This window comes from Seriola aureovittata, chromosome 10, assembly GCF_021018895.1.
Source record: "Seriola aureovittata isolate HTS-2021-v1 ecotype China chromosome 10, ASM2101889v1, whole genome shotgun sequence".
In the NCBI taxonomy this organism is placed as follows: Eukaryota; Metazoa; Chordata; class Actinopteri; order Carangiformes; family Carangidae; genus Seriola; species Seriola aureovittata.
This window is the reverse complement of record NC_079373.1, coordinates 22642432-22669015: the sequence shown is the minus strand read 5'-3', so window position 1 is coordinate 22669015 and position 26584 is coordinate 22642432. Positions and strand designations below refer to the sequence as shown.

Here is a 26584-nt window from a genome sequence, read left to right as displayed (position 1 = left end):
TAAACTGATGGATCTGTGATTTTTTGATGTGTTTTCCACAGTCTTCATGATTGTGTCAAAAGACTGTTTCAACAGCACTTGAGCAGATCAAAGTGAATTTACTATCATGTGTGTTTATGCTGTATTAGCACCCAAAGATTTCCAAAACAAGCATTAACAAGTTGTACCCCACTGCAATGTGCATGTACACGACACGAAACACACACAGAGTTTGTCAGGCAGTACAAATATTTAAACTACAAATTGCACACGCTTTTGTTTACCATTTAAGTCCCTCTGTAAATTGCTAAATTATCATACTTAGAAAATCACTGTTCCGTGGTGTTGAGAAAGAAAAAACCCTTGTTCCAGCTGGAATATATCAGGTCTTTTTTCTTTGCTGGATTTGTCTTTGTAGAAATCTCTGGTCAGTACCCCAGGGGGATAATGGGAAAATATGAAGAGAGAGGCAGCTGGTACTGACATGACTCCCCCAATGGCTCCACCCAAGACCTCCCTGTCACCTCCCCGAACAACCCCCTCCTTTACTGACTGAACTCCCCCTTCCAGTGTTCCCATAGCGCCTTTACCTAAGGTCTTCTCTGCATGTTGTCCTCCTGCTTTATTCTCCTAAGAGCCTTCTGCTACCTCTCTGTTTCCTTTTCCCCCTTCCCCTGAACACATCTATCTGTTCAGGGTTCATTCTCTCCATATACAATATACAGGGGAATAAAACTGTTTTCCCTCAGTGATACGGTGTACACAACAAGAAATATTAAGAAACTGAAAACAAGTACAAAGACAGTGAAGTAAAAGTAATATCAAGTTGGGTGAAGTGCAATGAAAGTGTTGTCACACATGTAAGTTTGTACCTCATATAGTTTCCAAGGATATTTGAAATAGTTTCAATACACTGAAAAATTGCTTTGTTTTCTAGCAGTACATCATTAGCTGGGTCACTACAGAAATCTCCCTTTAATGTCTTTTGCTGTGTAGTAAAAAACAGTGCATTAGACAGAAGAGGAGATTATCTTCTAATTGTGTTTGTTGTTAGTGGTTAAAAAAAAACTGCAATAAAAAGTGCTTATGTGGGCCTCGTTTAACTACCTCCATTTTAAACTTCACAGTAAAAGCCTGTTACTTTTTATTTTGTTTTTTTGTCCAGTTTCTGTTCACCCCCTCCACCTTCTTTATTGGGAACTGCTGTTGAAGTGCATTCTGGGAGATGCCAGGCTTCTTTATAATCTACCAGCAGGCTTTCACAGCTGCCTGTCAGCTACCCAACAGACATGTACACACACACATACAGAGGATGCCAAGTGACACCGAAAGGATTCCATGTGTGCGTCTGAGAGACAGAAAGACCAGAGTCATGCCACGCCGACACATTACTTACACATTACAAAAATAAAATTCACTCCCCTCTTGCTACTTCTCAAGAAACATACAGTATAAGACTTTTTCAAAAGCCCCTAGCGAATCTCTCCATCCCACTCTCCCTCTCCTTTCTCCCTCACTCTGTCGTTTCTTCCCAACTCAAAACTCAATTAGTAAATTAGTTCCAGCTCACTAAGCGATAAACAGCGGCCTGGGAGTGCATAAACACACACTCCACACTCCATTAGGGCTCCAAAAGCACCATACAACCCCAAAACCCTCGGTACACAGGTACACAGGTACACACGTACACACACACACACACACGTACACACACACACACACACACACACATACACACTCCCAGAGTAATTAATTTATCTACTCACAAAGGACTATGTACATAAACACACACCTGCACACTAAAACACTCATGTATGTGGTCACTGTCCCATTTGCTGTGTTTAAAATGAATCTACATCTATGTTTGACAGACATATATACACTAGGACCAAGGACTGTCTACTCACTGAACTTGTTTCAAGAGTAAACAGTGAAAAGAGAGATGGTAAGATATATAAGGAAACAGGGTAGTAACTTTTGAATCAAGGACCATAAAAAATACCCAAAACTGAGCATCAAGTTCCTTCACACCCTCCCACAGACAAGTGAAGTGTTTACAAATGCGTGCGTGCATCTGCGTGCAGTCACACGCATTGTACTAAAGTGCGACTGAGCTGGTTAAAAGCAAGCTTTCATGGTCTTTAAAAATTAAAACACACGCTCAAGCGCTCAGTGGTGCATTTTGACAGTGTGTGATGACTGTGGGTAAAGCACTTAAGCTGCTGTAATTAGCCTGATCGCCGTGGCGACAGAAGATGCTTTCTTTCATCCCTTCACTTCAGAAACTGGCATGACACACTAAGACACACTGGCACAAGGAGAATCTACACACATGACAGATATGTCTGCTATGCCCAAGCACAGACCCACAGGGACAGATGCATTACACACTAACATACAAAGGCACGGAGAGACAGGCTAACACACACACACACACACACACACACACACACACACACACACACCACACACACACACACACACACACACACACACACACACACAGCATGTGGGGAAGTCACAATAGTGACAGGCATACAAAAAGCAGCTTGATCTTGGTTATGTACCAAACACTGATTGTATGAAACAGAAATGGATCCTTCTTCTCTGTATTACTCTGTAATTCACCTGTCCCTCTCTCTCTCTTCGTCTGCCTGTGTCTTATCAACGTGCCTGTATAGGGTTGAAGGTAGGAGATGAATTTTGAACATTAATAAAAGATAACCAGTCATTGTTATTGTGTTTTACACTGCATTTCCCAGGAACCACATGTCAATCAAGCAGAAAAACCACTCACACCTTTCTTTGCCTTTTCTGAATCATATTAACTCCTCAGTTCTTCTTCCAACCTGATGGTGCATGTTATGCAGTAAAAACTTTCATACACCAGGTATGGCTGCTGAATTATCATTGTGAGACATCAAGTAGCAAAATATAGAAATGTATATATGTATATTAATATGGTTGAAATGAATACTAGCACAGCTTAAGAGTCAAAGATTTATGAGAAGGAGAGAAAGACAGCTAAAGGGAAAATGAAACAATAACAGAAAGAGAGAGAGCGGGAAGGAGAAGGGGAGAGAGAGTGAGAGAGTGAGAGAGAGACAGAGAGAGAGAGAGAGGCGCAGTGGAGCCGAGCCAGGGCTGAACAAAGAACTACAGTAACAGTCCACTGGCCTTACAGCTGCTCTCTACACACACTCTCCCTGGGCCCTGGCTCTGGGTATGTAGTGTGTGTGTGCACGCGTGTGTTTGTGTGTGTGCCTGTGTGTGTGCGTGTATGTGCTGCTGTGAGGGTCCCCATAGGTGTCCACCCTTTCAGCAGTTGGACTGCCAACTCATAAACCCCCCCAACCTCCAGCTCATCCTGCAGAGAAGAGGAGGGGAGGGGAGGGGAAGGAGGGAAGGAGGGGAGGAGCTGAGAGGAGGAGGGAAAGAAAAGGAAGAGCAAAACATTTAGAAAAACAAATGTTTGTATACAAAAAGATCAATTTGTAAGAGTTGTGTACTTATGTACCCTGTAAATTATGAATTTTGTAGATGCTGAAGCATTCAGCTGGAATTATTTTATCATTCAAAAAACAACTGCAATCAGCACAACAGTTTTCTAATTATGCCCAAATGAGAAAACAGTCCACATATCTTTCCTGTCTGCATGTTCAGACAGACAGCATTATGTTCAGTAAATGTCTTTCAGTTTGATTATTAGCTTGTTAAGATTCCACTCTGTCACATTCTCAACAAGCTTGGTGCCAGTGAGCCACCAAGCTGCATACTCAAACAGCAAGGCAGCGAATAATAGTAAACTCCTACTTTTGATGGAAATTAATTCTCACTCAGCTGGTTTATACTGCTGACCTGTAAGCTGTGAATGTTAGAGGGTAGTTGTCTGTCATTTAAAATATGTGACAAGCACCACCACAAAAGCATGTAATCAAACAAATATAGATTACACTCTAAGAGTCAAAGACATTCCTTTTACTAAACGACATACATTAGGATACTGGTAACACAAATCCTGCTTTCATCACACATAATGATAATGATGATGATGATAATCCCAAACAGTGGACTGTGTGACTGAGCAGCTATTTAATAATTTAGGAGATAAAACATTATTATTGTTCCCCACAGTCACAAAAAGTAAACATTTGTTAGTCAGTGCAGGGTCTGGGACCTTTACCATGGGGGTCTTAAAACATCTGTCATAAATTCAGGTATGAATAATAAACATGCCTTTACTTTTGTTATAACCTTCCTATAAATCTGATATTGAATATGAAGATGAAGATGCTTCAGTTAGATTAAGATCCCCCTTAGATTATAAGAATGTTTGACAACAGTATTTGGTAATCTTTATATTTCACACATACACACAGGAGAAGAAGCGAGATTGATGGCTTGTAACAAGAAAAGAAAATAATACATAGCATTAACTCACAGCTATAAACTATAAACTATTTATACGGGATGAGTGCGAATGATATTGGCACTTCTGGAGATTTAGTTCTGTCTGGAGTTATATATACAAAAACTGGGTACTGCCGACATTTTTTTAAAACAAAAATCTCAGCTCCAAAGACCTGTCAAAAAAGCTAATCATCTTACCAACAAATTAATTTCATTAATCAGCAACTACCATCTCCCCCTCCCCCACCCCCACCCCACACACACACACACACACACACACACACACACGCGCACACACACGCACACACACACAGAGGACCCCCTGTTGTTGTAATTAAAGGTGTCCTTGACAATGAGATGGACTGCTTTCACACTCATGGACCTTTGAACATCAGTAGTCCTATTTAAATACACAAACCTACTCTTTCTTGCACCCGTCATACCTTTTCCACACCAACAGTTTCATGGTCCATCTGGTGGGTCCACAAACACACACAAGCACACAGCTGGGCATTTGCCACCCCTGATGTCTATCCACTTGCCTTGCTCTTGTTCTCTGTTTGACAGAGGGTGCTAATATCTGACCAACATAATGATTAGGAACACACATATGCACCTAAACACACAGCCATGCACAAAGGCACTCGATATACAAATAGAAACACATTCATAAACATACACACAGGTGCATAGAATTCTGTGCAAATGATGAATGAAAAGAAAGAATGAAAAAGAAATTAACATATTTCAGATTTAGAGTTTCTCATTGTCTCTGTCTCACTGCCTCTCCACAGGTTTAGACGGATCTTTTCTTTATATTTCCTACACTGAAAACCCCTGGAAGCACTGTCTTTCACAGCAAGTGCGTTTGTGTTACAGGCCATGTCTGTACTTTAAGCTTAGTGCTACTGCAGCGCACTGGGACTGCTGTGTGTACTCAATCTGTATGCATGGTGTGTGAGTGTGTGTGTGTGTCAGGCAGAAAGTGTGTATGAGAGTGACAGACGGAGAAAATGAGAGTAAGAGAGAGAGAGAGAGGTGGTGAGATGTATGCGTCTGGAGTGTGCATCTGCATCTTTGTGTGTGGGTGTGTGAGTGTATGTACATGTGTATGGTCCAGGTGCTGGGACCTGTGTGTGTCCCTGGGCAGGGAATGCAGGGGTCTCTGGACTCTCCTCTGCTTCCTGCTAACGAGACACACACACACACACACACACACACACACACACACACACACACACAACACACACACACACTCAAACACACACACACACACACACACACACACACACACACCACATCGATCAGGGTGAGGATGAGGGTTGCTCTGCGCCCCGTTAGCCAACCACTAAGGACTGAGTGCCTCAGGGCACACTGCCCCCCGCCTACACACAAACACACACACAAATGCATACATGCAAACACAGATATCTCATCTGAATTCAGCCCCAGAGTAAGGCTTCCATGCTGCTTCACATACTAAAAAGGCAGGACTTGCAGTATGCTGCTGGACCGTGAACAGTTCACCATAGCAACACCTGATGATGAACAGTGTAACACTGCAACACCTGATGATGAACAGTGTACCATAGCAACAACTGATGATAAACAGTGTATCATAGCAACACTTGATGATGGAAAATGTAACATGGCAGCAGCTGATGGTGATCAACAATGTACCGAAGCAGAAGGGGAACAGTGTACTATAGCAACAACTGATAAAGTGTACCATTGCAATAACTGATGAGGAACAGTGTACCATAGCAACCGGTTACGATGAGCGATGTACCACGGCAACACCTGATGATGAACAACAATGTACGATAGCAATAGCACTCCACTGATCTGGGTTTTATGGCCAGACAGAAGCCTCTCCTCAGTGGAAGGGTGTTTGCGAAAAAGCAGCTTAATGACCATCAGACTGTGAGAAAAGAAATTCTCTGGTCTGATAAAACCAAGATTAAACTATTGGGCCTCAATTCTAAGCGTCATGTCAGAGGAAACAAGACACTGCTCATCACCTGACCATCACCATCCCAACGGTGAAGCATGGTGGTGGCATCATCATGCTGGGACAGGGAGACTGGTCATGGTTTAGGGAAAACTGAATGGAGCAAAGTACAGAGATATCTTTAATGAAAACCTGATCCAGGACCTCAGCCAAGACAATGCAGGAGTGGCTTAGGGACAACTCTGTGAATGTCCTTGAGTGGCCTGGCCAGGGCCGTGATTTGAGCCCAATCAAACATTTATGTAAAGACGTAAAAATGGCAGTCCAACCTGACAGAGCTTGAGGGGATTTGTAGAGAAGAAAGGCACAAAATCCCCAAATCCAGGTGTGCAAAGCTTGTCACGTATTTCTGAAAAAGACTCAAGGCTGTAATCGCTGCCAAAGGTGCTTCAATATCTGAAATTACATTTTCACTTTGTCTTTATGGGGTATTGAGTGTAAATTGATGAGGGAAAAATGAATTTAAATGATTTTAGTGTAAGGCTGCAAAATAACAAAATATGACAAAAGTGAGGGGGTGTGAATACTTTCTGAATGCACTGCATTATATTATTATACATACATACTGTATATTAAACTAAATACGGGAAGGAAATACTGTCTGCCTCCTTTAGACACACACACACACACACACACACACACACAACACACATAACTTAGTGATAGTGCTCAGATTGAATACAGCAGGAGCACTTATAACATCTGGTCTGAAGTCAATCCTATGTAGGAAGCACATTTCAAAATTTGTGGTGTGTGTGCTTGTGTGGATGTTATTCTCACTGGTGGCTTGTGGTGTGTGGTAGTGTGGCCAAAAAACCTGCAACATTCCTTAAACCATACAAATATTCTATACGATGGAGCACACACACAAGTGCTCTAGCAACTAAAATGCAACCTCTAGCATGGCAATGCATCCGTCTGTCATCTGTGTGTGTCTTTGTGTCAACAGGTGTAGTGAATGGTTTAGGTCAAAGCCCAGTTCCACCAGTTTTTTATGTATTCTGCAATTAACACCAATCCTATAGCTATTTCCTCTTGCACAGCAGACATGATTGGACTATAGGGACCATAGACACAGACACACACACACACACACACACACACACTGGCATCATTAAAAACCATTAGCAGACAACATTAAGTGGCTAACAGCTACAACAACACCAGGCTGTTAAACTTTATTATCATAATTATAGGAGGAGATGAGACGGCAGACCAGGTGTAGATCAGGTCATTTCTGTCTGATTACAGCAAAAGACTGACACATGTTAGATTGAGAGGGAAAGAGAGGGAGAAGTGAAAATGGAGCTTTCATGAATCCTTTTTTCGGATTTACATTGCACAGGTTTTAAGACATGCAAATTAGTTTATATTAACTTTTATTAATGCACTGTTTCATGTGTTTTCTAACTTTACAATGGTGTGTGTTGATCAAGAAGCTTATCTTACTGCAAACCAATTTTGCTGCAGAGACACTGAAGTCATTAAAGATAAATTTAAACAGAATCACTTTTGAAAAAATAATAGTGTGCTCTAATTAGTAGTATTAGAAACTAAAATATGAGTCAAAGCACAGAGGCAGAAAAATGTGCTGAGCGTGGAAAGTATCCATGAGTAACCATCTGGGTGTACGAGATGTTAAAAAAGGAGAGAGAGAGAGGGAGAAATAGGGAGGTGGGGCTGGTGCTTGGTCTACTCTTCGTGAGCAGGAGGAAGACACGATTGGAGGTAGACAGAGAAAGCAAGAAAGCCAGCATCTACTCTGATGCAGTATTCTGTGTGTAACTGTATGTTTGTGTGTAGCTGCATATTTGTGCCTGTTTGTGTGTATGAATAATTCAGGTCCATGGAGAGGGCAGCCTGCTGCGGTAATGAGGAGGACATGCATTGATACCAAATATTGCTGGTGGGAAACTATCGATCCGACAGTCATTTGTCCAAACTTTAGTCAGGAAGCCAGCGCTGTCTGCAGGCGTTACAGTGACCGATGGACAGATGGACAGCCACAAAGATGGACACTGCAGTCATTAGTCTGACAAAAAGGATTGTGATTATGATGGTCTTTGTCTACTAAAAATGTGAGAATGAAATCATGACAAAATGAACACAATGCTAGACATTTCACAATTTCTACAGTGCCACATAATCTTGAACAAAACGTATCACACACAAAGTTCATGTAACTGCCAATACAATTATTTCTCTATATGAAGTTAAGATCACGGTAGTGACACAACTAAATCTGAAGTTCAAATGCTGCTCTTGCTTGGGATTCAATTTCTGTCTTGGAGAAATCTCTTTCTGTACTAAAGATGTAAAAGTCTGTAGACTTTGTACTTTCCAAAAAGTCCCAGTCTTCTCTCCATGACTAAGAAATTAGCTTTTATTTAAGGCCAGTTTCAAATCAAACCCTCGAGCCAAAAGGCAACAGAAACTGAATTATTCTACTGCTTCTATTATTATGACAATTATTTCCTACAACAGTCAGTACACAGGATACAACAGGTGCATTGGATTGTTAAGCAAGCTAAAGCTTCTTCTGTTTGACCTTGTAATAAACTCTGTATTATTTGTCATTTAGCCCTGTGCCCTGGCTAGTCCAGTTTGGCCCCAATGTGAAAACAAGGTAGTTTCTGTACAGACTCAAAGAGAAAAAAACAAAAAAACAAAAACCTTTTTTGTACCTTCAGACCTCTACCCTCTTGCAAAATGTCCCCCCCCCCAACACACACACAAACACACACACACACACACACACACACACACACACACACACACACAGACCCTCTCTTTTCTGGTGTCACACTGTCAGCTATTCCAGGTTAGGGAGAACACTAGGGAAATTACACTTCTACCTAGGCCCCGAGCCCCTAGCGATACTGTTTGTGTGTGTGTGTGTGTGTGTCTGTGTGTGTGTGTGTGTGCTTGTGTGTGTGTGTGTGTGTGTTAGTCCAGTGACTCTCTTGGGTAAATCTGTTACTGTAGGGGAAGTGGACAGACAATGAAGAGAGGGAGGCACTGGTGGGGGGTGGCTGTGGGGTTGAGGGACAGATAGGATGATCAAGTGCAGGAGATAGCAGCAGGGATTAAAGGAGAAGAGGACAGAGGAACTGAAGGCTACTACAGCAGGCCATTCACCTGGTCCCACAGCTTCTCATTATGTGAGGGGGGAATTCACATCACTCTGTCCAAGATATTCTCTGCTCAGATGTATTACCAATTTCACCTGCATGTGGTATAATCGATATAGATGGTATAAACTGTATTTATGTCCACATATGTGTAGGACAAGAAAGAGAAGAGATGGGAGCTGTAACTGTGAGCTGCTGGAACGTAACTGAATCCATATTTCCCCCAAGTTCTTGGATGATCAGATGCATTTCGGATGGTCAGAAAGTGTGGTCCGCTGTGTTGCAGTTTGAGTTGTTTCACAGTCTGATTGCCCAAATGACTGCTGTAAAATGATCCATTTTAAATTGTAATGAGCTTGTTTGAATATTATTGATGTAGTATTTTACATGTTGTGGCTAAAACTGTGGCATTGACACTGTTGTGATATAAAACTGAACTTCATCTGCAGCACCATATTTCCATCTTTTCTTCCTACTTTCTGTTCTTAGTACACTTGCACAAACTAATGCTGCTTTCTCTCTTTCTATTCAACATTATAGAGGATGTAGCCATCTTGTTTGAATAACTTTATTGGAAATGTCATGGTGTTTACACTGTGGTTACTTTCAGCGTGAGAATCATGTTGTGGCCGATCAATTGATTCATTTAGTATGAGCACAGAAGACACAGGTTCTGGCCATGCAGAAAGGCTGATTAAAACATCTACTGAGAGTTAACACAACATACGCGATCAATACAACACACAGTGTTTGCCCAGCTTTATTCATGAATGGAGTAACCACTAGAATAATTAATTCACACTGTTTTCATAGATGATTCACTGATGTTTGTTTAAAACAAACAGACAAAGAAGAGAAATAGAGGGAAGAAGTCATTTCTCTAGTGATAAAGTCAGATTAGTCAAAAGCTAGACTATGGTTTAAAACTTCTTTCAAACATAAAGGCCTGGTCACACCTGCCTTCAAACCAGAAAAAAAACAGAGCGAAATCTTTCCAGTAGATTTTTAAATCAACAAACTGTTTTTGCTGAGTTTAACTTTGACGAACGCTGAAGTGCAATCTGGTACAGTGCTGAGCTTTAAGGAAACAGAGCACTGGAGAGTCCAAAATGGAGGAAACAGTCAAAATTATTAGCTGTGTGTCACCATCCACGTTTGTTTAATCCTCTTCTGAAATATAAACTAGTCCATAAAGTTTTGAAGACAACTGTTAGAAAGAAGTCAGTGGTACAAATTTGTAGACTAGTAGTTTCTGGTGTGACAAGGTCTTCAGTACATTTAACAGTAGCATTCAGGACGAAAAACTAACTAGAGTGAAAGAGGAAAAGGCTCCAGGACAAAGTTGTGACTGTACCAGAGACATTATAAGGGAGGAGACAAAACACCTAAACAATCATCTACTTTATAACATATCAAGCTAAGTCACCAGTGCAGAGTTGAGGTTTATGACGGTTGTTGTCGCGAACCTTGTGCATGTGTATTACAATATTAGAAAAAAGGCATTTTAAACATTATTTTGGAGCAGCGTCACATAACAGTTGTTATTAAATTTGAGTGGTGATTCTATACATGCAGTTTTTATTTATTGGTGGCCATTGAAACTGCAGTTATTTAGCACATTCATTTAGATAGGGGCCTGAAATTACTGCCTGAGAGCATTGCCAAAGTGACTGCCAAGTGGCGAGACTTGCCTGTAGGGACTTTGACTGTACCTACACATGACTGTAGATCAAACTAAATCAATTTTAAGAATTCCTCAATTATTACATTTTCATATAAAATGCCATGTAACCACACTTTTATGAAGGGCTCTATAGTAATTTCTTAAGTAAAAAAGGATTAGGTAAAAACTGAAGGCAGCTGATCTAGACAGACTGCAATCAACAGGCTCAAGTGGCTTATTGCCTCAGTGACACACAGAGAGAGTCAAAGCTTGTCACCTGATTGCTTTTTAGCACCCATCCATGTCACTGATTCAGGTGTTTTATTCCATGCTTCCTGTGGCTCTAAAAGCACGGATTGAAAATAGAATGGTGGGAGGCGTTTCCAGACCTTTTTCACAAAGCTCAATTGCTTTTTGCTCTGTGGTAAGTCTGACACAAAGTGGCGCTGGGAATCAAACCTGCAGTACCACTCTGAGCAGCCACAGCGGGCACTGTGAGACTTCACTCACAAACACACACCCACACTCTTACACTGAACGCCAATCATACTATAAATACACACACACACACAGCCACACACACACACAGGCTGCGTCACTCCGACCTCAGCCTCTCCTTCACCTGTACAGACCAGTAATTACAATGTGACACCAGACAGACTAAAAACAGCCCCACGATTATTACTGCAGAGACAAAACATGTGGGTGAATGAGTCCATTTCTATTCCTTTTATGAAACACATTTATATTATAATGAGGGGAGTCTTTTTTCCTCTCCATTTATACTGTCCTAATTTCTCGTAACACATATTTACTAGTATGTGTTTCATTCATTCTAGTTATATTCAAAGATAAATACAAGCAGAAAGAAGCGTGATTTCTTGTGTGGCAAAAACACGAGATGTAGAAGATGTATGAGTAATACAGTGCAAGGACTAACATCCATGTTCCCTTTCAGCACCCCAACAAGTCCTAGATCTATCCCAGATGGATGAATACTCTCTGCTGCCCACTTGCTGTCTGCTACATGATGGCTAAATTAGACTGGACACTGATGTGAACGGTGGGAGAAGCGGAGAAAGAAGCTAGATAATATGTCAGAGAGGCAGGATTCAAACTCAAAACACTGAGCATGCAGGAGCAGGGCAGTTGCATCTAGGACACACCCGACTCCTCAACTATAAAGAAAAAACATCTGGATAGCATCCAAAAGTACCATACATCAACACACACACACACACACAAACACACACACACACACACACTTGCACATGCACATACTCTCCACACACTCTAATGAAGCCCCGGTAGTGACGAAGAGCAGCAGGGAGCGGCGCGGATCGCCGAAGACAAGTGTGTGTGAGCTTTCGTCGCAGAGTGTGTGTGTATGCATGTGCGTCTCCGGCGGGATAATTATGGCGCTCCTCGGCAGCTGAGCGTGCCAGATGTAGTGGGAGAAGGAGAAGGAGGTGGTGGGGGAGGAGGACGAAGAGGAGGAGGAGGAGGCACGGCGCAGAGCAGAGAGGGAGCCCAGCACCAGGAGCAATGCAGCAGGGAGCATACAGAGTTTTATGTGAATACATTAGTGTGAATGCTTTGTGTATCCATGCACCGATGTGTGTCCGTGCGTGCTCATGTACCTGGGAATGTGTGTGTATGCGGTTGCATAAGAGAGTCTCTCAGTACGTGTATATCCAGATGGATGTCCATGTTTGTACGTACAAATAGCGTGTGTGTGTGTGTGTGTGTGTGTGTGTGTGTGTGTGTGTGTGTGTGTTTATTTGGCATGGCCAATTTTGTTTCTTGCCATCCACCATTAGCAGGTTGGCTCTGTCACAAATGAGTGTCTCTCATCCAGGAGAGATACAAGGATGAAGAGGGACAGAGAACATGAGATGAGGAAGAGGAGGTGGGGGGGACGAGTCATGGAATGAAGAAAAAAAAAGAGAATGACTAATATAGAAAATCATTTACTGGATGACTGAAAACCCACCTGAACTAAATACTACATTACACGACAACACGATGTTACACAGTGATTGTAATTATCATTAGGTTGTTGGTGAGTGTGTGTGTGTGTGTGGTGTGTGTGTGTGTGTGTGTGTGTGTGTGTGTGTGTGTACTATTCCACCAGATTACAAAGCCTTTAAACATAACATATACCCACGTTCTGAAGCGCTGCAAGTGAGTTATTCTATGCTGTGCAGGACATTGTGCAGGCACAGACTGTCAGTGAAGAAAGCCCCATGTTGCTGGCACTATTGCTACTACTATACACAAGATATGCTTTTACAGGTTAATTATTGTATCATGTACAATGCCTTATATGCGGTTTAGACACATTTTAGCAATTTTAATTACCCTGGTTGTAGACCTCTGAATGCCCACATTTCTGCTTTTTTTTGTAGGTTCACCTAAGTTTGGTATTGTTCTCATTGTTGTTTCCCTGGCTGGAAAAACAACCGAGCCAAACAGAAGTTTGTAGGCAGGACTAATAACGGGAACATTAACTTACTGTGAAAGAACCAAAATATTAAAATAAAATGATGCAGCAGAAATACTGCCACGCAGGTGGCAACAGATTATTGCATGTCATCTTACAGTTATACAGTACTACTCTTAAATCAACACATTCCTTCAATCAACGATAAAACCTTACTGACTGGTTAAGGCTAAATAACAACGTCTCCCAAACAGTAAGGGCTGACATGAACATGGTTTTAGACTGATAAATTCTGCCTGTCACTGATACCCTATAGATTTGTCATTGAAATAGAGATAAAAGCAAATACGTCACAGAGTTTCCTTACAGAGAATTGCATATTGTGTAAACGTACAGAGAGTATGGAGAAAAGCAGGCACTGAAAGCAATAAAGGGAAGAAGGAAAAAAGAAAGCAAATAAGGGCTAAAAAAAAAAAAAAGGAGGCCAGAAAGTAAGAGATTCTCTCCTTCGTGACTGGCTTTGTCACCTTGTTCACCCAAGAGGGGCAGAGCAAAGCACCTTGGGAAATTACTGAAACCAGAATGCATTGATTTACCCAGGATGATGTGTGTGCAAGCCTGTGTGTGTGTGTGTGTGTGTGTGTGTGTGTGTGTGTGTGTGTGTGTGTGTGTATATATGTGTTTGTCAGAAGGTCTTTGTACTGCAATAAAGACAACAGCCTGGCCGACATCTGTTTAGAGACGAAAGATAAGAGCGATAGTGTATACCGTTGTTTCAACCTTTCTGTCTTCCTTGCTCTCACTCCTGCCTTCTCCAGTCTTCTGTCGTGTAATTAAGAGCCAAAGAAAACCCTTCAACTTCTCCCAGCATGGCTTTGCATCCCACCTCACGCTGTGCAGTTGCCTGTCTTTACACCATCTTCCATTTCTCTCCAGGAGCTGTATTCTGACTGACACACGGTTTCGGAGTCAGCTACTGAATCAACCGCTAGTAGTGGAGCTTTCAATAAATCATATTCTTGTGGACTTAGCCGTTTTTTGTTTTTTTTTTCCTTTTGGCCAAAAATATTAGGTTTATTAATGAACTCTCATTTGTAAAACCTTGTCTGACAAAAAATCACATATTTCAGTAATGAACCACCTCTGGCAACAGGCCGAAGTATACACTATGTATGCCAAACACATGAAGTGTGTATTCAAAGCCAGACAACAACAGTGAGGCAGAAACCAGAAACGGAGAATCACTTTGTTGTTCTGAGAAATTCTTGGTCAAAGCAAGAAATTCACACCAGCCCATTTGAGGCTTTGTGTATAATTCAAACTTTCAAACGGTAGAGCCATATTTGGGGGGTGCACAGTACGACCACAGTTTTGTAGACTTCACCAATAAGCAGCTTAGAATAGTTAGATTTTAATAGCAGAAAATGTTGTTCACTTACAGTCTGTCACTACAGGAATCACACTAGTGACTTTATGTTGAAACTTTCCTTCATTAACCTTTAGGTTTCTACCATCTCATCCATAATATCCAGTATCTCTAATGAACCACTGATGAATCCAGTCTTGTTAATGAAGACAATCTTAAATCATAGATTTAAGTGGAAAGACACGATTGTACAAATCAATAATCAATCTCCAGCTGAAAATCTCTTTGATGAGGTCATGACCTTTGTGCAAACAAGCTATCATTATGAGGAAAGTGAGACAATGCACAAAGCTCTGTTTGAAATCTTTATTACTATGCCCACATGAATTGGTACGGCTCCCCGTATGAACGGCAATGATTTTCTGAAAGCTGTGGTTCACAAAAACATGTGAAACTCAAATTTGGGTTCTTGCTGTGCATGTGTTACTGAGTCTTTAACTCAACACTACCTCCTATGGACAATATGGGAGACTTTGCATTGCACTGATTTAATCTTGGATCATTTAGAGCATTATTCTGTTCAGTACTGGAAGTGAATGACATTTTCTGCTATTAAAATCGAACTATTCTTAGCTGTTTCATAACGAATTGTAGAACATGTTCATACTGGGCAAGTGCCCCCAAGCGTGACTGTACTGTTAGGATATACTGTCACATACACTGAGATACAGCAAACACTGACAAATTTGGTTATACCGATTATTGTTTCAGAGGCCTTTGTTGGAATTACCTGCTTCTTTGTTAGTCCTGTCTGATTCTTGTCTCAGCTGTGTTTCAGATGCCCTGCTTTGATGGAATTTGTTTGGTCTGCAGGAACAGCAGGGGATCAGCTAGTGCGAGGCGTCAGCAGAGGTAGACTAACAAAAAATAAATAGATCAAGCCCAAAAAAGCAAGATACAGAGGAAAGGACTCAAAATTAACAAACAAAATAGCAACACTTGGAGTTACTCCGGCTCCTGATCACCACTTTTATTTCCACATTAAGAAAAACTTGCTTAAGTGGCTGCTGTCAAAAATATACTCAGTTTTTGCAATATCCTAAAAAAAAAACACGCGTCAACTTCCATATTGCCTGCATTGTATAAACTGTGACCTCTTTAAATAATTAAACAAAAAATGTAGATGTTTATATTGAGTAATTTTGATGAATTTAGCTTTTCACAGGCACTTAAGAATACAGAAAATAAAAGAAGCTGTGAACATAAACGAGCAGTGACTCATCGCTGAAGCTTTACAGTGGCCCCATCACAAGTGTAACTGAGAGGTTGTTTATCCAGCAGTTACAATCCTTTGTCACAAAGTCACGTTTCTCAAAAAGTCAGACTGGTTTGAGTGTTTTGAGGAACCTTCTTTAAAAATCTAAAAAGATTTGAACAAACACATTTGTGAAATCCAACTGCACTCATTTCTATCTTCATAATCCTCTCCATAAACATTCATTATCTCCATAATCCATATTTTTTATCTCTCTCCTACCCATTAATTTGTGATTACAATTGTGCCATATATACATCTAATTACGTCCAGCCACTGACTAATCTACAGTATCACCTGTCCGTCTCCCAGCTGCTCACTATGCAGCTGCTCAAAATACCATTAATAACATATAAAGCTCCCACAGTGGACTGACACTTGTGTGTGAGCTCTCTCCATTTCTGTTTTTCTGTCTGTCTGGCACCATCTCCCCCTCTCTCTGCTGGTTCAAACAAGGCTAGCAAGGTGACCCTGAATCACAGGCTGTGTGAGTGTGCGCGTATGTGTGTGTTTCTGTTCGTGTTTGTTCATGTGCCTGTGTGCGCGCACTTATCTGCATGTGTGTGTACAGTCCCAGTAATTAACACCAGCCACTAATGAAGTCCAGCTGCTCGGCAAGAGGACTGAGCGGGAGCCAAAACCTGCCAGAAATCGCTCTCATCCTCTCTGTCTCCCTCTCCTCTGACACACTCTACTTCTGTCTCTCGCTTTATTCATCCTGATCCACCCAACCACACCCTTACTTTCTCTTCCTTTCACCCTATTGATCTGCGTTCACTTGTCTCTCTCCCTTGCCTGTTCCCTCCATGTCTGTAGTTTCTATCCCTACATCAGTTCGTTTATAATCACCACTATTTCTGTCAACATCTTGCTTTCTTGATGTCTCACTTTCTCACATACAGTGTCGTTCTGGCAATGCACAGTATCACTTTTACTCATGCTTGTCTCTGTCCCTTTTCCCACCATAATGTTCACAAACCAGCTTTCTTCAGTTTCTGTTATTCCTCTTTTTCCAGATATAGTATAGTTACTTTTAATTATGGTTAGACTATGTTATATTAGACACATTTAATTTACCTTTACACAGTTTATTTTTAGAATCTAATATCTATGCATGTTTACAAACAGCGATTGGCCCAAAACATTTACTGGTAGAGTATGAATAGTGAAATGTTCAAATTCATTTAAAGGTTAGTTTCCCTTAATTAGACTAAAAAAATATCTACTCACATATCCCAATGTCCCCATCTATCCATGCTGAGAGTTTTGGTTTTATTTGACAAGATCCTGTATCTGAAACTTCTACCTCCACCTATAAACATTTTTTCCAACAACAAATAAACTCGTACAGCCTTAGTTTTAGCTAGGTGTGCCTTATAAACTGCCAACTAACACAACGGTACTGCAACAAATCCTACCTGGAATGAAGGTTATAATGTTCAGTTTGTGTTGAAACAGTTTTTAAAAAGTGTTGTTTCAACTTTAGGGTCATTTTGGAGGCTACAGTTTGTGGTGCTGTTGAACTGGATATGTCTGTGTATGTCTCTCCTGAGTCAGTGTCCCTGCCAGAGAACCTGCTGTTTTCATAGGGACTATTTCACCAACAGAAAGTAGTTCCAATAAAAACCATTCACATAAAATCAACAGAGCTTACGTGTAGAAGTTTAAGTAAAAATATTCATGTGGGTAAGTTATATTCTATTGTTTTGAGCATCACTAAACCCCATGTAGCATGCCATTTTATTTTATATGATTCTTTCAATAGAACAATTATTTGTGTCCACACTGTTCTATCTCACTTCTGCTATCTTCACACTCTCAGTTGAAATAAAATACAGGTCAGCCCACCCTGCTGTGTTACATCATGATGCTTTAAAAGAGTGTACAGCTGCCTCCCGCTCCCACACACATAAAAACAAATGCAGGAGCAAAACATAACAGTAACACATAACTAACGACACACACAGAAGTCAAATAAACACACAAACATATACTCAACATTCTCTTTGTTCACACATCCTGAAACACTCTCAGCCCCCTTTTCCGCCAACACAAACCTAGCTCTAGTTCTGAGCTGGTGCCAGTTTTCCATGGGCTACAGAGCCACATCATTACATCAGTGTATACGTCTGTATACGTCTCTGTTACAGTTTAGTTGGTTCATGATAATCCCACCGCCAGCCCCTGAGTGGTTCTCGGTTTTAGACCAGAAAAGTGTCGTTGCCACTCTCAAACCAGTTTTCCTGGTCGGATCCTGGTCTCTCCTGGTCTTGGCTGTTGAAATGTAGTAAAAAAATGGTTTCGGAGAAGGCATCGGCTCCGAACTGGCCCTCGAACTGCCTCGTGCCCTCTGTCTCTCTCTCTCTGATACACACACAAACAGGCCATCAAGGTGCTCACCTGTGCAACTTTATCATACTCACATACTGTAGTAATCAGCCTTAATGCGTCCTGTTTAAAGGCACAGTCTGACCGCATTACTATACAGGCCCAAACTCTACCTCTAATGCACACACAAAATGAAGCACTTGCTACCAGCTGTGACAGATGTGCCTGTCACAGGAGAAAATGAATTCAGAATAGTTAGTGAATTAAGCAGGGAGTTAATTGTTGCTTGGCCCCTGTTTATGAAGCGCATAAAGGCAAAGCGCCTTGTTTGTCTTGTGACAATTAGCCAGCAGAGATCGAGAGAGAGGAGGTGTGTGTGTATGTTAGTTTGTGTGTGTGTGTGTGTGTGTGTGTGTGTAATTGTCCCGTTCTCTTTAGCAGCTGGTGCAGCCACACCTGGACGGGTTGAGACAGAGGAAGAGAGAGAGAGGAGAGGGGAATGCAAAGGGGGGTTGCGGGTACAGTACGGTATACAGCCCTCTATCTGTGGCCACACGCTCAATAAACAAACACACACACAGACACAAACGCACACACCTACCTACAAAGAGAGAGCTAACAAAGACATCATTCACACAAAGCACATAACTTCTATATATGAGTTAAAATAGCTGATGTCGCATTTACAAATATTCTCACAGGCGAACATGAAACATGACACCCAAGCACGCACCCTAGTACAGTACGGTATATAGCCCTTTACCTTAGGCCACTCAATGAACGAACATGCACACACACATACACACAGAAATTACTATTTTGTGTTCTGATGCTTATCCTAGTTGGGTCTCTCCCAGTCTATTTGTCAGTGTGTCCTATTAGGTTTCCAAACAGCTTGTAATGACTGGTAATAAACAGGAGAAGAAGAAGAAGGTAAATCAAGCGAGAAGACGACAAAATTAGCTCTCCAGGGGACCACCATGCTCCCAGCCTTGGAAAACACACAAACAGAAACACACTAAAAATTCTGTCTATGTATTCATGCGCAGTCAATAAAGCCGACATTGGCAGGTTATGTGGGATAACAGACAGCAAACACTTTCTTTTAACAGTGTCGGAGGAAAAGAAAGATACACACCAGCATGACAGAGAGGGATTTAAAATGTGAAAGAGTGGACAATACAGGGTGAGTAAATGGACTTACAAGAATGTTACCTTCATGAAACACAACCATGCTCTCTATAGATTACTGGTAACATCATAGATTGTGCTTTTGAGCATGTTATTCTGCTTGCTACAAATGCAATGGACCGTTTTACAGCCATTTCCTCATTAAAACTTCCAGATTTACGACCTCACGCGCTGGAAAAGACCTATTCAATACTTCTGCAACACTTTCTATTTTATGTATAATGCACTTAATCACTTTTAAAGTAAAGCTATTAGCAAAATTAATTTCAGTCACACACAGACATCTTCTTTTATTTAGGCTACATATGCCCCATATCATCTTTAATCCTCCCATCCTTCCCCTTCCTTCTCTTCTTCTTCATCTAGCTCTCTCTCTCTCTCTCTCTCTCTCTCTCTCTCTCTCTCTCTCTCTCTCTCTCTCTCTCTCTCTCTCTCTCTCTCTCTCTCTCTCTCTCTCTCTCTCTCTCTCTCTCTCTCTCTCTCTCTCTCTCTCTCTCTCTCTCTGTCTGTCCCTTGTCCCTTCATCATCACTCCCTCCCTCCCTCTGGTGTCACGGCTCGCTGGCTCCAGGTGGTGAGGGAGGGAGGGAGGAAGGGATGTAGGGAAAGATGGAAGGGGGGAGGGATGGAAGACGGGGGAGGGCTGTCATCTGTGTTCATACCATCATAGTGCAAACCAACATCCTGCTCAGTCCTCCAGTCAAACTGTTTATGGATCAGATTTTTCTATTATTATTATTTGTCTGGTGTAGCAACTCTTCTAGTGAGGAATATGTAAGAATGTGAATAAACTGCTTCATAGTGTATGAATTTGATTTATGCTTTTGTGCACAGCAATTTATTTATACTGGCAAATTAATATTTCTACAACAAGAACAAAATACAGAATAACTGTTTCTTTCAACATTATTCTAAAAATAACAGTTAAAAATAAATTTTTACTTTACTAAATATTCTGATATTACTTGCAATGTACCCAACAGTGAGGCTTTAATAGGAAGATTAATTTTAAAAAAGACCCCTAAAATTGAATATGTTTTGTATTGAAGGTTAACATTAAAGAAAACAGATAGTGTAAACAGTGGTAATAGTAGTAATAGAAGTAGTGACAGTTCTAGTGCGAGCACTGTTAGTGACAGTGACATAACTCATTAAAAAAATTCAGTGCTGGTAGGAATGGAGAGCATGTATGATCAGGAGTGTTTGAGGAGAGGTGCAGGGTGAATGAAGAGTGTGTAAACAGCTTTTACTACTTCATAAAGGAAGGAACACCAGTTGATCTGTGTGTTGAGATTTAAGTACACTCCTCTGTCATCACCTGTAGTGCTAAAAACTGTCTCAGACAGGACGGCCTGGGACAGGATTAGCAGCGTTCCTGCAGTACTTCATTTCAGTGTTTTCAGACTGTGTGACAAGCTGTTGACTAATAACTGCAGTAAGTGAAGCTTTTTCTTCACTTTAGTGCAGACACAGGCACACACCAGTAAGACAGAAGGCCGAGTAGTCTGTAGCGTTTTAGTTCAGATGCAACAAGGCAGAATAAAACAGCAATGTTGTTAGCTGGTGGCAAAGACTGTGACACACACAGACAGACACACATACATGAGTGAACCGGCAACCGCATTATCCACCTCCATTGACTCTAAAAGCTTCTTATTCGCCTCATTAAGTCTTCAGTGACACAAAGTAACCACATTAGACCTTGCTCACTACTACATACACATACATACATTGTAGTGTGTGTTTGTGTGTGTGTGCGTGCGTGCATGTGTAAAAGGAAAGTGGGGGAAGAAAGAGGACACCAGGAAGCATAGAAAGATGTGTGCACAGACACACACCAGCTCAGCCACAGCCCTTGGGACGGCTGCTTAGACAGCAGACCGACATTACTAGTCAAGCGCATCACAGATTTGACTGCAGGCTAATAGACGGGCTGAATGCAGGTTGGCTCTTCTGAAATGGCTGATAAGTGCAACCTCCAGGTACAAAATAAAAGCCAGCTGAGTTTATTTAATGCCTTATTCCACACAGAGGGTTTCATGAACTGTTTCTGGTCTGCACTCAATGTCACCACCAGATTTAAAGGTGAAAGCAAAAGTGATTCAAGTGAGCGCCTCACTTCATTCGGGGGCCTTCAAGGAGAAAAGAGCTCAGATGCAGCTTTTTCAATGAGGGACATTCAGAGTGAAATGATACCGACTCTGACCAGTAGACACGTGTCAGGCAAACAAAAACACAGCAGTTTTGAAGTATGTCCCTTAATTATTTATCATCAAAATGTAAAGCACAGGAATGTGCAAGGCTACCTAACGTTATTAGAGTGCATTGATGTAAATAGGTAAGTAAAGCTCATGCTGTGGACACATCATTAGCCACCACATTCCACGGGGAGCACTTAGATCCAGGTGAGTGGCCACTCGATACCTCCAAGGCATCTGTGTGCGTGTGTCTGTGTGTGTGAATGTGTGTGTGTGTGTGTGTGTGTTGTGTATGAGGTGGGAAGGAAAATGAAACATGCAGCTAGCAGCAGGGATTGGGGTGAATGAGGTTTTGAGGTGCAGTCAGGGGTAATTGGCCAAAGATTTGGCTAAACTTTGCCAAATACAAAATCATCCCTCAAGATTTCTGAACACAGTTGATAGTGTTTTTAATATAGACACTGATTTCTACTACTGAGAAAAAGCTGAACAATGTCTAGCCTGTGTTGAAAACTTTCTGCTTCCAAGTGTTTTCCACACCATGCAATGTGGCTGTTGCACATGTTGCTAATAATTTGTGACTTGCCAATAACTTGTGTGGAATAATACAAAGTCAAAAAAGAAAAAATGTGCTAAATACTAATCTATGCATATTCAAAAGCAGAAAAATGTTTAAAAATGAAATGCTGATGGGCAGGCAGTGAGACAGCACAGTGCTGTCTTGCTCATAATGCGAGCTAAGGAGACAGAAAGGGGACAAACCTTGCCGACAGGTGGGCTCTTCTACGTGCCATCCAATAGGCAGGTGGGAATGAGGGAGAGCGGAGGAGAAAATGGGCAGGGTTAGTAATACGTAGTGTCAACTTGGTATGTGGTGGGAGGAGGCAAAAAGCAGTATTGCAGACAAATTAGCTTGCTGTCAATGAGAAAAGCCAACCTTTGTTAAAAAAAAAACTAACAAACCCCCCCCTCTTTGAAACCTTTATTACCACGTCACCAAGGAAGTGTGTTTATTTTTTGGGGCTGGTGAGCTACAGGATAACTACAGTGACATTTTGACACATTTGAAGCTTAAAGCTGACTCCTTAATGCTGCTACAGCTAAAGGCTACAGTGAGGGGCAGAAAGGAGGTAAACAAAATGAGATACATGGAGGGGAGTAGGTGAAAAAAAAGGGGAGAAGCCATGGTTGTGGGGAGAAAATTTTTACCAAAGACGGAGAAAGAGAGAGAGGACACTGTATAGTGTTATCAGCAGGTCAGTGTAAGGGTTACAGTCAGTATGCTAATTGGAGACTGGTCCCTAATTAGGACTAATGGAAAGGGGAGATACAGTAACATGCTCTGTGTGTCTCTTTGTGTGCACACAGCTTATGTTTGGTGCAGACACAAATGGTGTGTATGAGAGAAAAAAAATGTGTGTGTGTGTGTGTGTGTGTGTGTGTGTGTGTGTGTGTGTGTGTGTGTGTGTGTGTGTGTGTGTGTCTACATGCATTTGAGAAGTGAGGTCTCATGCTGTGAAATCTAGAATGAGGTGATTAGTAAAGCATTAGTGGCTGCATGCAACACTCAGAACATGCTGTCAAGGACCTTATTCCTGAATGTGCATGTGTGTGTCAGTGTGTGCGTATGTGTGTGTTTCAGTGTGTGTATGTGTGAGTCATCTTCACCCCCTTTAAAAGGGGCTTTCTTAACATTTATTTGTTTATTTGATAGGGACAATGCATGTTAATGAACGTCAGCATAAAATACACGATGTAAAAATGCCGTATTGCTGATCGTAGCTAAAATACTTGCAACATTAAATAGCGCTGATGCTGTGTTTTAAAAATATCTTACATCAAAAGATGTAAAAGATTATTTGTAAATGGGTGATTTGTTTTTGATCACTAAGTGGAGGTCATAGTTTTCCGTTTTATTTCCATCACTGTGAGTGTTTAACTAAATCCACATTCAACATTTCAATAGGGATCCTGTGGTGACACTTAATGGCATGGAAGTTGCTATTTGATTCCATACAGGTCAAACTGGAACACACGCACGCACGCACACGCACACACACAGAATTGTGTCTTCACCTCACACCATTACACAGGGAGGGAACTTCTTCATGATGTGCAGCTGCACAGCAGAAAACAATAAAGCCTGCCAAAAATCGCTGCGGTGTAGTCCAAGGAGACATACACGCATACACATACAAACAAATACACATGTACATAGAATGAGGGGAGCAGCGAAAAGGGATACAAAGACAAAACAAATTGAGTCATAATAAACAACTAAACCACAAAGTAAGGAAGTTATTGCATTCCTTCACGATCTTCCAACTAAGCCTTGATGATGATGAAGTAGAGCATCAGGATGTTACCTAAAAGCAAACAATTTAAATTTGGATGGTGCAGGTGATGTTAACTTCACCCAGAAGTAATCATGGTACATTTACTAGAGCTGCAGATGCACAGACATGAGCGTGGTGCTGCTTTTCTGTCAAAATTAGCTACCTGACTAGGCAGCTCCACATGCAGAGATAAAAACCCTGAAGTTTACTGTCATCTCTCTTTTTCAGTGCCGCCCTCCACCACCATCAGCTCTGCCCCCTTCTCTTTTTTCTGTTGTCTCTCATCTCCTCGCTAACCCCCCTCGCATCTTCTCCTCCCATGAAGTCTCCCCCCCAAGTGTGCCCAGCCAAAAACACAAATAAATACTTTCTACATTCTCCTCTCATCTCTGGTTCTTCAAGCCCTCCCTCCCCTTCCCACCTGCTCAGGAGTGTTGGGGGGCTAGAAAAACCGAACGCACACAGCTCTGTGATTACACTTACACACAGGTGGGATATCCCGCCCAACCCACACACAAACCCACACACATACGCTAGATATGTTACAAAACCCTGCATAGACAAAGAGTTATTTTTTGTCTAATAGAAACAAATTCATACACACACACACACACACACACACAAACACAATGGCTAACACCTAACGGTGTACTGGAGTTTCTCTTAATGAATAAGTTCAAATTCAATCATTATTCAATCATTATGGCAAAAGCAAACAGTACAGAATTCTAACCTATAAAATACATAAGTAAACAAATGCAAATTTTTAAAATCTGGTTAACATAATTTTTTCATGCAATTTGTACATACTTTACTATATCTAAATGTAGATACATGATGTACAGTATACTGTACTTGCCCTTAGGGTTTTGTCTCTCACACAAAAATACCAAAAAAATTCTCAAATGGCAAGCTGGTACCTGAGGCAAAAACAGATAACTCAATTTCTCTCTCTTTCTCTCCTCAGTGTGTGGGATATGGACTGAGGCTACGTGTGAAGGTATGTGTGTGTTTTAACAATGTGAAGTGTGGGCACTACCAGTATACCAGCTTTATTCTGAGATCATTACCAGTTAATAGATTATGGATTTTGAAGTGGTTTTGCCAACATCATTTAATATGAGTTTGGCTTTCTGTGGGGCTTGGAAAGTGATATTACATCTCACTGAATTCTGGGTATTTCACAAGCTAATCCACTGTAGCTGTTGTTCTAACACTTACTCTATGGGGCATAAGCTCCATATTCTCTTTTGTTTTATCTAGTCCTTGTCTAACCATTACTATAAAAGGATCACATACAGGCTGAAGCTACAATCCAGAAAGGTCAAGACAGTGCAGATCAATCCACACGCGCCAGCCTTACCCACTTGGTTACAGCCAGCCCGTGAAATAAGCTGACTGCAAGCCCAATGATGTACAAAACCAGTGTTCTGAATATAAAACATTGTGCAAACCGGTAAAGCGATAAAAAAAAATTCAACTATTAACTTCCACTGTCCCTTCCACCTTCTTGCATGATTTCTCTCTCCCTCCTATCGTGCCTCTCCTCTCTCACGTTTCTTCCTCCCTCCCCGTCTCTGCCTCTAGAGCAGGGCATTGACCACATGGTGTTTTAATTAACTTGTGTGCTGCGTAACAGCCAAAACTAGCAGGAACACACACAGGGTGTGACTATACCATCACTGTAAAGCAGAACCTGGGGCTGTGAACCGTTTCAGAGTCTTTTCTTTAAATATCAGACATGCCAGCCTGTGGCATAAATTTTTTTGTTCCACATCATCATCTTCATCTTATTGAGCTTAAACACAGTTACTCATTTATGAGTAAAAGATCAAAAGTAAATCGAATAGTATGATGAGTAACTGCTTTAAGGGAGTAACACATAAACAAATAGGTGATAAGCAATAGGTAGAGAACATGTTCTGGTGACAAATGTCCTTCAAACTGTGTTCGCTTGAATCCAAACACAGGTGAAGCTCACATGCAGTGACTTTACTCCGCACCACAAGGTTTCCTCTGTAGACTTCTCACTTTGACCCACTCTTCCTCTGTCTCCCTGAATGTTGTCTCTCTTTCTCTTTCTGACAGTGTAATTAACAGGACTGTGGGGTGCACCATGTATTACCCATGGAGCAATGTGACAATCACATTACCGGACTCGATTAGGCGAGAGAAAACTCCCTCCTGTCCTCTGCCTCAACCAGTCGAAAATGA

General features: G+C 41.4%; 1 protein-coding gene across 2 annotated transcripts in view; it reads right to left on the bottom strand.

The window, feature by feature from the left end:
* The window catches only part of znf423 (zinc finger protein 423), a 153234-nt gene that overhangs the window by 43224 nt on the left and 83426 nt on the right, over positions 1–26584 (bottom strand). The window contains exon 19 of one of the 2 annotated variants that reach the window (XM_056387305.1): positions 22797–22817. The exons of the other annotated variant lie outside the window; for it this stretch is intronic. Coding sequence (XP_056243280.1) covers positions 22797–22817 — 21 coding nt within the window. The remainder of the gene's footprint in view (positions 1–22796; positions 22818–26584) is intronic. 2 annotated transcript variants of the gene reach the window in all.